The following is a 14,799-nucleotide window of genomic DNA, read 5'->3' as shown; positions in this document are numbered from 1 at the left end:
CGTGCAGGGAACTGGAGTGCAGATAGGGGCTTGTTTAGAGACCCTCGTATGCTTTGCTTGTTTCTTCTAGCTCCTGCTCTCTGCTTTATCTTTTTTGACCAGGTCACAGGTGACTTTTCTTTCGGCCTGACAGTTGTGTGGTACGCAGGGCATTCAGCTCCACCAGAAAGCTTGCGAGTCTTGTCCTCAATGGGGACTGTTTTAGAGTAGTTAGACAAGAGGAGGCAGAGGATTGTAGGGGGTGTGGCTGTGGTCCCTCCTTTTAATGTGATTGTAATCTAGTGGTCTCAGAGGAGAGGAGAGCCTGCAGAGCCCTGGTCGCTGGCTCTGACGCAAGGCAAAAGAACTAGTGAGCTGTTTATCCAGTCTTCTCCATTTTGAGAGGAAAACGTTACTTTTTCTTTACACCCTTATGTGGTAAAGGACTGTGTTTCGCTTTGAGTTATTCCAGATTTGTCCCTGTTAACGAGAACACAAGTTAGACTGCCTCCTGAGAGCAGGGGTTGCCAGGAGCTGTTTGCTGTATCCTTTTCAGCAGTAAAACATTGGAGGGACAATTATTTCCGATGACTACAGCTCATACCATGGACCTACGTTCTTCCCCACATTGCCCTCCTGGTCTTTAGGCTGTTGGAGAAGCATAGTTTGGATTTTATAGTTGTTACTAATTGGTATCTAGTTACTGTGGCAACTCTCTTGGGAAACTAATTTGTTTCTTCTTTTTCCTGTAGTGACATTTCAGTTCTACTGTGTAAAAGAAAATCCAGAGGAGAAAACATAATATCATTGAATATAGGAAATAACCAGAAAATTCTCTTGCCCATTCATCTATCCAACTAATATTTATTTGAGTACCGACTTAGTGTCAGATGTTATGCTGAGTTAGAAACAGGATAGTTTTGAAAGTGAGGTTGAATAACTATTTTGTAGAACTTGAGAAAAGTGGGGCCACTGTTGCTTTCCTTTATTATTTTTTTTAAAGATTCTGAGTGGTAATCTAAGTTTGAAAAGATGGAATACAAGAAATTTTATTATCTTTTAATTTAAACTTTATGTATCAATTGACATTATAAATGCTTAATTTTTCTGTTGTCTCATTTGTCAGTAAATCTAATTTTTACTTCAGTCTGCTGTATCTTTGTTCTTTTGTGTTTTTCATTTGGCTTTTCAAATATTTAGCACTAGTGAAATAGACCAGGCATCATATAGGGGTCCTCTTCCCACCCCACCCACTGCCCTGGTGTGGTGAAGAACATGGGGATAAGAATAGCCTTGTAAAGTTTGAGTAGCATAATTTTAAATTAAGGGTTTTCAATATGGAGTCAATGAAATCTCTGAAATTATAAACTTAGGTATGTGTACATTTTTGAGGGGAGGCATATAGCTTTCCTTACATATTCCAAGGATTCTGTAACTCAAAAAAAGAGTTTAAAAGCATTGCCCTGAATGGTATTTTAGTTACCTACATTTCTGTTGGTAGAAAATGTATGCAACTAAATTTTGCTTTGTTTTGTCTTGAAAGTGAAAGTGTTAGTTGCTCTGTCCAGTGACTGCGAGCCCGTGGGCTGTAGCCCACCAGGCTCCTCTGTCCGTGGAATTCGCCAGACAGGAATACTAGAGTGGGTTGCCATTCGCTTCTCCAGGGGATCTTTCTGACCTAGGGATTGAACCCAGGTCTCCTGCACTGCAGGCAGATGCTTTACCATCTGAGCCACTAGGGTTTTATCTTGGGTTTCCCTAAAATCTTATAAGAGGAATCTGAGGTAGACAGTAGAGTTTTCTTTTCCTTTCCAACTTCCTCTCCCCTCTTAAAAAAACACTTAATTCATTTGTACTGGTTCCATTGGAGTTTCCTAAAGTATTTTAGGTGAGATGATTGACTGTTTTGGTTAACCCCCAAACGGCTTTAAAATCTGAATCTAGAAATTCACTGTCAATGCTGAATTCTCAAACCAGAAGAGAACTTCATCTACAAATTTAAGTTTCTGAGCAGCTGAGAGATGGTGGCTTCAGTTACAAAGGATTATTCTTAGGAGTTCTTCAGGAGCAACTGAAGGAGTGAGGGAGAGGGTCTGGGTTGAGCTTCGTGGGCAGTGAGGACCCTGGTCCAGCTGGTGTCTTGTTGCAGGAGAGGAAAGGAGGGCAGAGAAGTGGGTGGCGTTTATACTCAGGAATTTTCCTCAGCTCCCAGCTTCTGAGGTGTGACTGGGCCAGGACAAGGATGTATGTGAAACTTAATCTTTTTTTTTAAAAATTATTTATTTATTTATGTTTGTGTTGGGTCTTCGCTGCTGCTCGGGCTTTTCTTAGTTGCAGCAAGTTGGGGCGGGGCAGGGGGGGGCTACTCTCTAATTGCTGCATGGGTTTCTCTCATTGCAGTGACTTTTCTTGTTGCAGAACGTGGGCTCTAGGGTGCTCAGACCTCAGTAATTGTGGCTCCCGGGCTCTAGAGCACAGGCTCAGTAGTTGTGGGGCACAGGCTCAGTTGCTCAGAGTCGTGTGAAATCTTCCCAGATCAGGGATCAAACCCGTGTCTCCTGCATTGGCAGGTGGATTCTTTAACCACTTAGCCACCAGGGAAGCCTCTGAAGTTGAATCTTTAAAGAGTGTTGCCTAGGTTCGATATAAACTTGTCCAAAGAGAGTGGAAATTAAGCTTGAGATCTCTGAGGAAAGTGTTCAGACCTTCCCTCGCTTTTCTCAAGTCCTTTCTCCTTCTGTGCAGGTGGATGGAAGCATGCCTTGGGGAAGATCTGCCTCCCACCACGGAACTGGAAGAGGGGCTTAGGAATGGGGTCTACCTCGCCAAGCTGGGAAACTTCTTCTCCCCTAAAGTGGTGTCCCTGAAGAAGATCTATGACCGAGAGCAGACCAGATACAAGGTGAGTCCTTCCCTGCTTGGTGCTTCAGTTTCCATAAATCAGAGAGAGAAGTTTAGCATCCCTTATCCCATGAAAGAGTTACTGAGAAATATGTGGAAATGTCTTTGTTCCAACAAAATAAAATGCCTGGCAGAGTGGAGAAAGTTCAGTGCAAAGTCAAGATATAGTAGTAAAAGAACTTGAGCTGACTATTCCTGGTGCAATTCTAATCAGTAATTTGTACAGAGAAATTTCCATGGTCCTTAATGAATTTTTTATTTCTTAGAAGGCAGAGGAGATAACTAGGGGAATTACTACTTTAATTTTAACCAAACTCTGAGATTTGTTGACAGATTAAAAGCATTAGCAACTTTGGAGGGGAGAAAATCACCTCGTGATATTAAAGTTTAAGATAAGTAGGAAAGTGATCTGATTTTAAGAAATTGAGATGAGTGTTTGATTCTTGCGGCCTGGGACCCTCAAAAAGAGGACTACTTTAAGTAAGTTGGGATGTTGACTAGGACCAAATTCCATTGCCTACAGAGTTTTTGTGGGGAGCTTTCCTAAGAACTCTTATCTAGAAAAGGATGAGTGTAGAAGATAGTGGAAGATTACAAAACCAGAGCAAATGTATGAGGGGTCAACTGTCAGAACTGGGTCAGAGCTGAGAATTAACAATGAAGACAGAGTCAAGAAAGATTTTTGCTTTATGTTTAACTTCGAAGGAAAACAAGGGAACTATAGATCTTAAGCCAGAATTAACATCCCAAATAGAAACTTTCCCTCATCAAAAAGCAAAGACTTGGGACTTCTCTGCTGATCACGAGTTGAGACTCCATGCTTCCATGCAGGGGGTGTGGGTCCAGTCCCTGGTCGGCGAGCTAAGATCCCACATGCTGCACAGTGCAATCAAAAAATAAAGAAACAATTATGCTAACCTCATTTAAAAACTTTTTAAAAAGCACAGATTTATGTGTGGAGTGTTAACTCAGTAGTTATTCTAGAGATACCTCCTGAGTTGTTCTGTCAAGAGCTTACAGAATGTGTGCAGAACAGATAGGCATGAGAGGCCTGGAGACTGCAGCAGCAGTAAAGCAATTAGCCTACTCCTCTACCTGTCTTGAGAGTGAGCCTTCCTGAAAAACAACAGGTGCAGAGGTTTAGAGGGGGACGTTTGTATGTGTAGGATGAGAAAACCTCATTTGGGGAGTATCTTCTGCCTGCCAGACACCACATTGCGTGTTTTATGTACATTTTCTCAGTTAATCTTTCTGACAGACATAAAGTAGATGTTAAAGATGGGTAACAGTGTCAGTCAGTAAGTCATGCCCAACTCTTTATGACTCTATGGACTGTAGCCCGCCAGGCTCCTCTGTCCATGGCATTTCCCAGGCAAGAATACTGGAGTGGGTCGACATTTCCTTCTCCATGAAAGATGGGGAAACTCAGACTCAAGGGTGAAGTGACTTGCCCAGTGTCACCAATAGATGGCCACGTAAGGAACAGAATCCAGAATAATTGAGCACACTGTACTCAGAAGATTCTCCAGATGGTACTTCATTGAGAAGAGCTGAGATGTGGTTTTGGCTTCTAGGGATTAAATGTGAATGTATGCTAGAGATAGACCTTAAGTTTAAGGGGACATGCGAAGTCTCACAGAGAAGCTTTTACAAGGAGAGTTTTTATTTAGGATTTGCTTCAGTATTGCCAAACAATGTCTAATGGTCTTTCGTTTGTTCTAGGCAACTGGCCTTCACTTCAGACATACTGATAACGTGATTCAGTGGTTGAATGCCATGGGCGAGATTGGATTGCCTAAGGTAATTTATGTGATAGTCATAGTTCTGGCTTAGTTCTGGCTGTTTTGGCGGAACAGTTCTCATTCAACATATAAAATTATCTTCAGTTGGTGTTATATATATATATGTGTGTGTGTGTGTGTGTAATTTGTTTTCATTCAGCATATAAAATTATCTTCAGTTGGTGTTATATATATATATATGTGTGTGTGTGTGTAATTTGTTTTTCTTTTTTAAATGCTAAAGGCTCTCTCCAGTTTGTTTTAGGAATTAGCTTTGTTCTTTTTCTTTTATATTTCTCATCCCTGCTTCACCTTACCCTAGAGAAATTCCCTATGATGTCCTTTACTTTTACTACACCAAATTATAAATGTTAAAATTCTCATACCATGAGGGAATTCCTTGGTGGTCCAGTGGGTTAGGACTCCGGACATTCAGGTTCAATCCCTTTTTGGGGAACTAAGATCCTATAAGCCTTGAGGTGTAGCCAGGGAAGGGGGGGTGGGGGGTGGGAATCACATGCCATGAAATTTACCATTTTAAAGTACACAATTCAGTGGATTTTGTTTGTTCACAGAATTGCTACATTCAGGTCTGACTTTAGGAAACATTAGGAAATATTTTAGAAACATTATTTTCCAGCTTTTGAATAACTAAATCTGTGGGGAGTATGAAGGGCTTATTTTATATTTCAGACTGTGTAGGCCATATAATGATGTTGACTTCCTATATCTGGTCTTGGTGATGGCTGTAGTTTGTTTTTATGATGGCTTTACTGAGGTATAATTGATGGCAGAAAAGTGACACATATTTAACTTTTACGTCTTGAGTTTGGAATGACGGCTGTAGCTCTTTTTTGGCTGCACTGAGTCTTTGTGGTTGCTCTCGGGCTTTCTCTAGTTGGAGAGAGCAGGGACTACTCTCTAGTTGCAGTGTGCGGTTTCTCACTGTGGTGGTTTCTCTTGTTGCAGAGTGCAGGCTCTAGGAATCAGGGCTGCAATAGTTGCGGCATGTGGGCTCAGTAGGTGGAGCTCCCGGGCTCTAGAGCACAGGCTCAGTAGTTGTGGCACGTGGGCTTAGTTGCTCCATGACAGGTGGAATCTTCCCAGACCAGAGATCAAACCAGAGTCCAATACATTGGCAAGCAGATTCTTATCTGCTGTGCCACCAGGGAAGTCCAGGGCTGTGCTTTTGATATGGGAGTAGGCATCTTTGAGCATTTTTGCTCCTGAGTTTGTTTAGTGCTGCTTTTAGTGAAATTGCTATCTCAAATGTTGGGCTGCACTTCACAGGCTGGCAAGCCTTGTAGTTGCCCAGCTTTGAGACTGAAGGAAGAGCCCAGAGACAGCAACAGAGACATCCTTGGTTTATTGGATAGGGGATCTTCCGTGTCTGGAGCAAGCTCTGGAGTAACACCCTGCCGTGGGTCGCAGACAGCAGACAGAACATGGCAGCAGGCTTTGCTGTTGGTGGTGCAGATGGGGGGTTGTTTACCACTTACTTTGGCCCAGGGAAAGCAGCAGTGGAGCACGTCCCTCTTGGCCCCTCGAGCAGAAGTCTTCCCTTTGATAAAGTAGCATCGTGGAGCCATTCTGATCTAAAGATTAGAACAGTCACTAGCATTTACTGATCAGGCTGTTCAGTTAAGAGGGAATGTCAGTCATATGAATAGGGTATAGGTGAATCAGGGTCTGGTTGAGCAGGTGATGTACAGAAAGCAAGAGAATCACTGACCTGGGTGGTGATCATACAACTAGCTACCCAGTCCTACCTTGAATAGCCAGAGAGGCCATGATGTAGTATAACTGTTAGAGGCAAGGACAGCTTTTATTCCCGCTACCCCCACCATCCTTTGACTTAAGAATTCTCCTTCTAGGAATTTATCCCCACCCACATCCCACCAGCTCAAAATAAAAAAAAGGAAAAAAAATTAGACAAACACAAAAAAATATTATGTAAGGCTTTCTAGCATTGCTTATGATGTAAAAAATTGATAGCAAACCACATGTTCCTCCATTCCAGGTATTAACCATGTTACAGCCCATCAAATACTACTGCTGCGATTGAAAAAGGATGATGTCAATCTGTATACCTAACTGTGATGTGTTAAGTGAAAAATGAAATCAGGCTAAGATTATACAACTTTGAGTTCTGGCTTAGATAAGGTCAGGATTTTTGTCTAAAAATAGAGTGTTCTTAGGAAAAATCTGCAGACAGAAATAGTTTTCATTTCTGTGTGATGGAGTTAAGGGGTGGTTTTCATTCTATTTATACTTTCCTGTGGAGTCTAAGTTTCTGTAACCAAAGAAAGATCCAGAAGAAATGTAGAGTATCAGAAGGTGGCTGAAGCCACTGGGAAATTAGCGTTTGGCATTTTGCGGAGTGCTCAGCTCACTGTTGCACACATGCCTGTTGAATTGAGTTTAACTCAGAGCTATGTCTTGGCTGAAGACTAGGCTTGTGTCCTCTTTTGTTCAGAGCAAAGTGCTGAAGCTCTCTTCCCTGCACTGGTACATTTGAGAATTAAGCCCCACACATGTCAGGAAGTGCAATACGTCATGCTCTTACAGCCACTAGGCCTTTCTGCGCACCTGTAACTTCCTGATCCTGTTTTTTATATAGTATGCCCAATGGGCAATGACAGTTTAACCTTTTTGAATGATACTAAGAGTTTTGTTAATAATTGCTCTTGCTAATAGTATTTTTACTATAAAAATGCTTTTTTAATAATTTAATTTTATTACCTTTTTTGTTTACTAACAGTAGTGCATTGTCCTGAACCACAGTCTTGACAAACAGAATTCCCCAAAGGCTGTCAGAACAATTGTAGAAGGGAATGGCAACCCACTCCACTATTCTTGCCTGGAGAATTCCCATGGACAGTGGAGCCTGGCAGGCTACAGTCCATGAGGTCGCAAAGAGTCGGACACAGCTGAAGTGACTGAGCCCATGGCTATTAGCCTTGCTCTGTAGGATTTAAATCCAGAAGATTTCTGAGTAATGTAGACTAAAGATGCTTAGCCTAAAAAATGTGTTTTTGCCCATAATATAATGTGTGATCAATAATTGACAATACCTATATAGTATTTTTAAAAATTTATTTATTTTTAGTTGGATGATGATTGATTTACAATATTGTGTTGGTTTCTGCTGTATATCAACACATATATAGTTTGGTTGAGATGTCTTTCCTAATCTTTTTATGTGGTACAAACAAACTATAGAGACTTAATATAATTTTTCGATTTTTATCCACTTGACTCTTCATTATAATTGGTGCTGTTGGCCAGCTCCTCCATGAAGCATGTTATTGTTTTTGCTTTTTTATTTATTTTATTACCATTATTATTTTTACTTTACGATATTGTATTGGTTTTGCCACACATGAACATGAATCGGCCACGGGTGTACACGTGTTCCCAATCCCGAGCCCCCCTCCCCCCTCCCCCCGCCACACCATTGTTTTTAATCTGCCTGGTAGTCCTCTGTTTTCTCCAGCTTTTCTACCTTCTGTATCCTAGTGGGCGTTCTTTAAGATGCAGTTCTGGTTTTAGCCACTTTCTCTAATTCTTATGGTTTCAGTTGTTTTGAAGGCTCTTTGCTTCACGATAAACGCAGCGTCCTCAACTGGCTACTGGGCGTTTCTCTGTGCATAGCTGTCTGTCTCTTGGACTTTCTCGTATCTAAAAGCAAACCTGCCTTTTCTCCCAAGTGAACTTGTCCTCTGAGTAAGGGGCACCGTGTCATCATTCCCCAGTCACCCAGGCTCAAAGCCTTGGCGTTTCCTTGGACTCCTAAACAGTCTTTCCCCAAGCCCTCCTCAGCTGTTTGCAGTGTCTGTTTTTTCTGTTGAAACCACCTCCCAGCCTGGTTTCTCCAGCTTCAATCTCTTCACTATTCACTGTGTTTTGTGTCTTGTCTGCAGTCAGATCTTCCTGAGGCTCTGGTTTTAGCTTTGGCTTCGAAGCTAGGACTTCTCTGAGGCCTGCATGTCAAGTTCAAACTGGTCTGACTGTCAAAGTCCTCATAATCTGTCTCTGTCCTATCTAACCAACCTTTTTTTTCTATTACTTTCTAAAATGGATTCTGTAATATTTTGGGGGAAGGATAACTGACTTTGACCATGATTTTCACTGTTCAGGGGAAGACATGTTAGTCTTAGGAAATGAGCATATAATGTAAAAATTATCGAAAGAGGTGATTCTGGTACATCTTGTCTCTCTTTTGGTGCACAGCTCTTATTGGGAGCCACAGGTATTGTGGGAGTGGTGGTAGTGCTCGGTCGTGTCCAACTCTGTGACCCCATGGCTGCAGCACGCCAGGCTTCCCTGTCTCTCACTGTCTCCTGGAGTTTGCTCAAATTCATGTCCGTTGAGTCAGTGATGCTATCTAACCATCTCGTCCTCTGCTGCCGCCCCCTTCTCCTTTTGCCTTCAGTCTTTCTCAGCCTCAGGGTCTTTTCTAGTGAGTCAGCTCTTAGCGTCAGGTAGCCAAAGTATTAGAGCTTCAGCTTCCAATGAATTCCTTCCAGTGAATATTCAGGGTTGATTCCTACATTAGTAAGGTTGATTCCTTACATTGCTTATGATGAATTGTCTGTTCACCCTAATGAAGTTATTTGCGGAACACTGATGATCTTTGCTTATTGGCCAAAGTTTTACTTGTATCAGTGATGGCTGGTGAATGATTAAATGAAACCAGATGGGTGCATACCTGACTCTGCTTCTTTTATTTCTCCTTAGATTTTTTATCCAGAAACTACAGACATCTATGATCGAAAGAACATGCCCAGATGTATCTACTGTATTCATGCACTGAGGTAATAGGGTTTTCTTGGTTGAATAAGCAGTATATAGGTATAGAACACAGATTGGTAGTTGCCAGACGTGGGGATTTGGGAGTGGGTGAAATGAGTGAAGGTGGTCAAAAGGTACAAACTCCCTGTTATAAAGTAAACAGGTCCCGGGAATGTAAGGTACACCATGGTGACTGTAGTTAATAATACTGTATTATGTATTTGAAAGTGGCTAAGAGAGTAGATCTTAAAAGTTCTCATTACAAGAAAAAAAATTGTAATTATGTGTGGTGATGGAAGTTAACTGGACTTACTATGGTGATCATATTATGCTATACACCCGAAATTAATGTAACATTATTATGTCAGCCATATCTCTCTGAACTATGCATTTCATTTGAGATATAGCCCCTTTCTTTTAAATTAAAATCTCTTAAAATTATAAAAAACTATATGTATTTGAAAACTTATTGTTTACCATTTTGTTTCAACCTGATAAACTGAATTACAAAATACACTGTGTCTTTTTTTTAAACTCTTTATTCAGTAGTGGAGTATAGCCAGGTAACAATGTTGTAGTAGTTTTAGGTGAACATGAAGGGTCTCAGCCATACATATACATGTATCCGTTCTCCCTCAAAGCTTCGTCCCATCCAGGCCACCACATAACGCTGAGCAGAGTTCCGTGTGCTATATATATAGCAGGTCCTTGTCGGTTACCCATTTTAAATATAGCAGTTTGTGTACATGTCCATCCCAAGCTCCCGAACTATACCTTCCCCCCGGTCTTTCCACCTCAGCAACCATAAGTTCGTTCTCTTAAGTTTGTGAGTCTTTCTGAACATAATACTCTATGTCTTGATACTGATTGGTAACATAGTACCAGCAATTATCAAATGGTTGATTGATAATTTGTTTAGTTATCTAGGACCTTGACAAGTCATTTGTTCCTTAAATAATTTTTATGACAATGTAAATATAATAAATAGGAATTGAAACAAGGTATAATTTTTTTCTCAGTTTCATAGTAAATTTGGAAGATGACTTAATTTCAGGTCCTCAGCCCTTAGAAGGAACACAGTACTAAATTGGAGGGAGGAGGTGATCTGTCTGGAGGGGCAGGGTAGGATGGGAGGGGAGCAGGTGCTGGTAGTCTGGTATTTCTGAGTGGCTTAGATTTACTGGATGGCCATAGGACTAAACCAGAAGGCGATACAAGTGGGTGAGTATAAGAAGGAACATGGACTATAAGATTTCTTTTCGCTTGGGCTGTTCTTTTTATATAGCATCCTGTGTATGCACCTAATAAATGTTAATTGTATATATAAATGTATGTATAATGTTGTTGTTGTACAAGAAGCCTGCTGTCTCTAGTTTCTTGATCAAATGTGTGCCAGACCCTGGGTATCACTGAAATCAGCATGAAACCCTTGAAAGAGAGAATGTAACTGAGGGCTGGTAGACCTCTTGTGTGGACTGATGGATGCATTAACCCCCTCAGAGGTTCCCTCCCTAGGCTCTCTACCTTCTCGTCCATCTGTTAGGCTGCATTGAGAGCTATCTTTCCAGAACAGTCTTCATCTTACCAGACACTTCATAAAATGCTTTGAAGATTCCTTTGTAGTGTCACCTCTAGTCATTCCCTCCCGTGTATCTGTGCTCTAGTATCTCATGCCTTTGCTTCTGCTGTTTCCTCTGCCTAAAATGCCCTTTTCTCCCTGGTTTAACCTGTGCTCTTCCCTGGGTGCCACCTCAGGATGCTGCTATAAGTATCTTCTCTTGCTTTTTCCTTCTGAAGCAGAATTAGCTACTTACCATCTTTGTGCTCCTTTAGCATTGCCAAGAAAATGCACTGGTCATAGCAAACACCCTCTTCCAACAACACAAGAGAAGACTCTACATGTGGACATCACCAGATGGTCAACACCGAAATCAGATTGATTATATTCTATGCAGCCAAAGATGGAGAAGCTCTATACAGTCGATAAAAACAAGACCAGGAGCTGACTGTGGCTCAGATCATGAACTCCTTATTACCAAATTCAGACTTAAATTGAAGAAAGTAGGGAAAACCACTAGACCATTCAGGTATGACCTAAATCAAATCCCTTATGATTATACAGTGGAAGTGAGAAATAGATTTAAGGGCCTAGATCTGATAGATAGAGTGCCTGATGAACTATGGAATGAGGTTTGTGACATTGTACAGGAGACAGGGATCAAGACCATCCCCATGGAAAAGAAATGCAAAAAAGCAAAATGGCTGTCTGGGGAGGCCTTACAAATAGCTGTGAAGAGAAGAGAGGCGAAAAGCAAAGGAGAAAAGGAAAGATATAGGCATCTAATTGCAGAGTTCCAAAGAATAGCAAGAAGAGATAAGAAAGCCTTCTTCAGCGATCAATGCAAAGAAATAGGGGGAAACAACAGATTGGGAAAGACTAGAGATCTCTTCAAGAAAATAAGAGATACCAAGGGAACATTTCATGCAAAGATGGGCTTGATAAAGGACAGAAATGGTATGGACCTAACAGAAGCAGAAGCTATTAAGAAGAGGTGGCAAGAATATACAGAAGAACTGTAGAAAAAAGATCTTCACGACCCAGATAGTCATGATGATGTGATCACTAATCTAGAGCCAGATATCTTGGAATGAGAAGTCAAGTGGGCCTTAGGAAGCATCACTATGAACAAAGCTAGTGGAGGTGATGGAATTCCAATTGAGCTGTTTCAAATCCTGAAAGATGATGCTGTGAAAGTGCTGCACTCAATATGCCAGCAAATTTGGAAAACTCAGCAGTGGCCACAGGACTGGAACAGGTCAGTTTTCATTCCAATTCCAAAGAAAGGCAATGCCAAAGAATGCTCAAACTACCACACAATTGCACTCATCTCACATGCTAGTAAAGTAATGCTCAAAAAAAAAAATAATAAAATAAATAAAGTAATGCTCAAAATTCTCCAATCCAGGCTTCAGCAATACGTGAACCATGAACTCCCTGACGTTCAAGCTGGTTTTAGAAAAGGCAGAGAAACCAGAGATCCCAGAGATCAAATTGCCAACATCTGCTGGATCATGGAAAAAGCAAGAGAGTTCCAGAAAAACATCTATTTCTGCTTTATTGACTATGCCAAACAAAGCCTTTGACTGTGTGGATCACAATAAACTGTGGAAAATTCTGAGAGAGATGGGGATACCTGCCTCAAGACCTGCCTCTTGAGAAATCTGTATGCAGGTCAGGAAGCAACAGTTAGAAGTGGACATGGAACAACAGACTGGTTCCAAATAGGAAAAGGAGTGTGTCGAGGCTGTATATTGTCACCCTGCTTATGTAACTTATATGCCAAATACATCATGAGAAACGCTGGGCTGGAGGAAGCACAAGCTGGAATCAAGATTGCCAGGAGAAATATCAATAACCTCAGATATGCAGATGACACCATCCTTATGGCAGAAAGTGAAGATGAACTAAAGAGCCTCTTGATGAAAGTGAAGGAGGAGGGTGAAAAAGTTGTCTCAGCATTCAGAAAACTTAAGATCATGGTATCTGGTCCCATCACTTCATGGCAGATAGATGGGGAAACGGTGGAAACAGTGGCTTACTTTATTTTTGGGGGCTCCAAAATCACTGCAGATGGTGACTGCAGCCATGAAATTAAAAGACGCTCACTCCTTGGAAGGAAAGTTATGACCAACCTAGATAGCATATTCAAAAGCAGAGACATTACTTTGCCAACTAAGGTCCGTCTAGTCAAAGCTATGGTTTTTCCAGTGGTCATGTATGGATGTGAGAGTTGGACTGTGAAGAAGGCTGAGCGCCAAAAAATTGATGCTTTTGAACTGTGGTGTTGGAGAAGACTCTTGAAAGTCCCTTGGACTGCAAGGAGATCCAGCCAGTCCATTCTGAAGGAGATCAGCCCTGGGATTTCTTTTGGAAGGAATGATGCTAAAGCTGAAACTCCAGTACTTTGGCCGCCTCATGCGAATAGTTGACTCATTGGAAAAATCTCTGATGCTGGGAGGGATTGGGGGCAGGAGGAGAAGGGGACGGCCGAGGATGAGATGGCTGGATGGCATCATGCACTCGATGGACGTGAGTCTGAGTGAACTCTGGGAGATGGTGATGAACAGGGAGGCCTGGCATGCTGCGATTCATGGGGTCGCAAAGAGTCAGACACGACTGAGCGACTGAACTGAACTGAACATACCTCTCACTCCACTTATCTTACTTTTTACACTGTCCTCTGGTTACTGTTTCTGCTTGGCTGTCTTGTGGACTCCTTTGGGGCAAGAAGTATTTCCTTTGTTCTTTATCTTTGTGTTGTTAGTACTTAGATGCCTGGTATATAACCACAATAAATGTGTGTGTCCAACTTATACATTATAACAAATCTCCCTCCCTTTCTCCAGCCCAAGGGGATAATTTGTGCCCTGTCAGTGAAAAAGGAAATGGTACTTTGTCTTTATCAAAGGGCTCTTCATGTTTGTCTCTGCTTATCCAGTCATGGTTCAGTTCAGTTCTCACTTTCTTGGTGAAGTTTCTCCAATGACAGCTTTTATCTTTTCCTAAGCCTCTGGATTTTTTTGTTTGTTTGTTTGTTTTGTGTGTGTTTAGTTATATATTCCTTCTTTCATATCTTTTCTTCCTATTATATTTATTAGCATCTTAGTGACAGAAGTCATGCATTCCTTTTTTTCTCTCAAAGGTACATGGCATAATGTTGGACAGACAATGGTAAAATGAGGATTTAAGAACATTGTTCAGGAATAGGTGATAAGTCAGAGAATTTTCAGAATGTAGCCATTTCCGATGTATATGTCTGAGCTAAAATCAGATTAATTCTGAGTGCTGTGGTTGGCTCAGGGTTCCGTGAGGCCTGTCAGTGTTGCTAATCTTGTGAAGGCAGTACCCACCATGGTATCTGAAGTTGGCAGGCAGAGAAGCTAAGCTGGCAGAGTTCCTCTCTGCTAGGCCTGTAGCTACAACTCTCTGCCATGTAACCTGGGTCCCAGGCCCTCACTTCCCCTGAAGAGAGACTGAAGAACTAACGGTGCCTTTCTCATGATGGAATCAGAATGAGAAAGGGAGGAAGCCTGCTATTGTTCTCTATTTCTCTGCAATAGGCAGTTTGTGCTTAGAAAGTATATACACAGCAGTGTGTCCCGGTTGGTGATTTACAATTTCTTTCCTCCCTGTTTTTCCTGAGGGGTGGGTTGGCCACTCTTGATAATATGTAGGAAGTATTTCTAAGTGCTTGAGGCTCTTGTTTACCTTCACAGGACTGTGTTCAAGGCCGCTCCCTCACTCCACTTAACCTGTTTTGGGTGAGGCACTTTTTCCCTTTGG

General features: G+C 41.6%; 1 protein-coding gene across 1 annotated transcript in view; it reads left to right on the top strand.

The window, feature by feature from the left end:
• IQGAP1 (IQ motif containing GTPase activating protein 1) overlaps nt 1-14,799 on the top strand; it is a 108,951-nt gene that overhangs the window by 35,363 nt on the left and 58,789 nt on the right. Inside the window, exons 3-5 of the mRNA XM_015101899.3 lie at nt 2,725-2,881; nt 4,603-4,680; nt 9,402-9,478. Of these exons, the coding sequence (XP_014957385.2) occupies nt 2,725-2,881; nt 4,603-4,680; nt 9,402-9,478 (312 nt within the window). The remainder of the gene's footprint in view (nt 1-2,724; nt 2,882-4,602; nt 4,681-9,401; nt 9,479-14,799) is intronic.

The sequence above is a fragment of the Ovis aries genome, chromosome 18 (assembly GCF_016772045.2).
Source record: "Ovis aries strain OAR_USU_Benz2616 breed Rambouillet chromosome 18, ARS-UI_Ramb_v3.0, whole genome shotgun sequence".
Classification (NCBI taxonomy): domain Eukaryota; kingdom Metazoa; phylum Chordata; class Mammalia; order Artiodactyla; family Bovidae; genus Ovis; species Ovis aries.
Note: the sequence above shows the minus strand (reverse complement) of the source record. Positions and strands in the feature narration are given on the sequence as shown.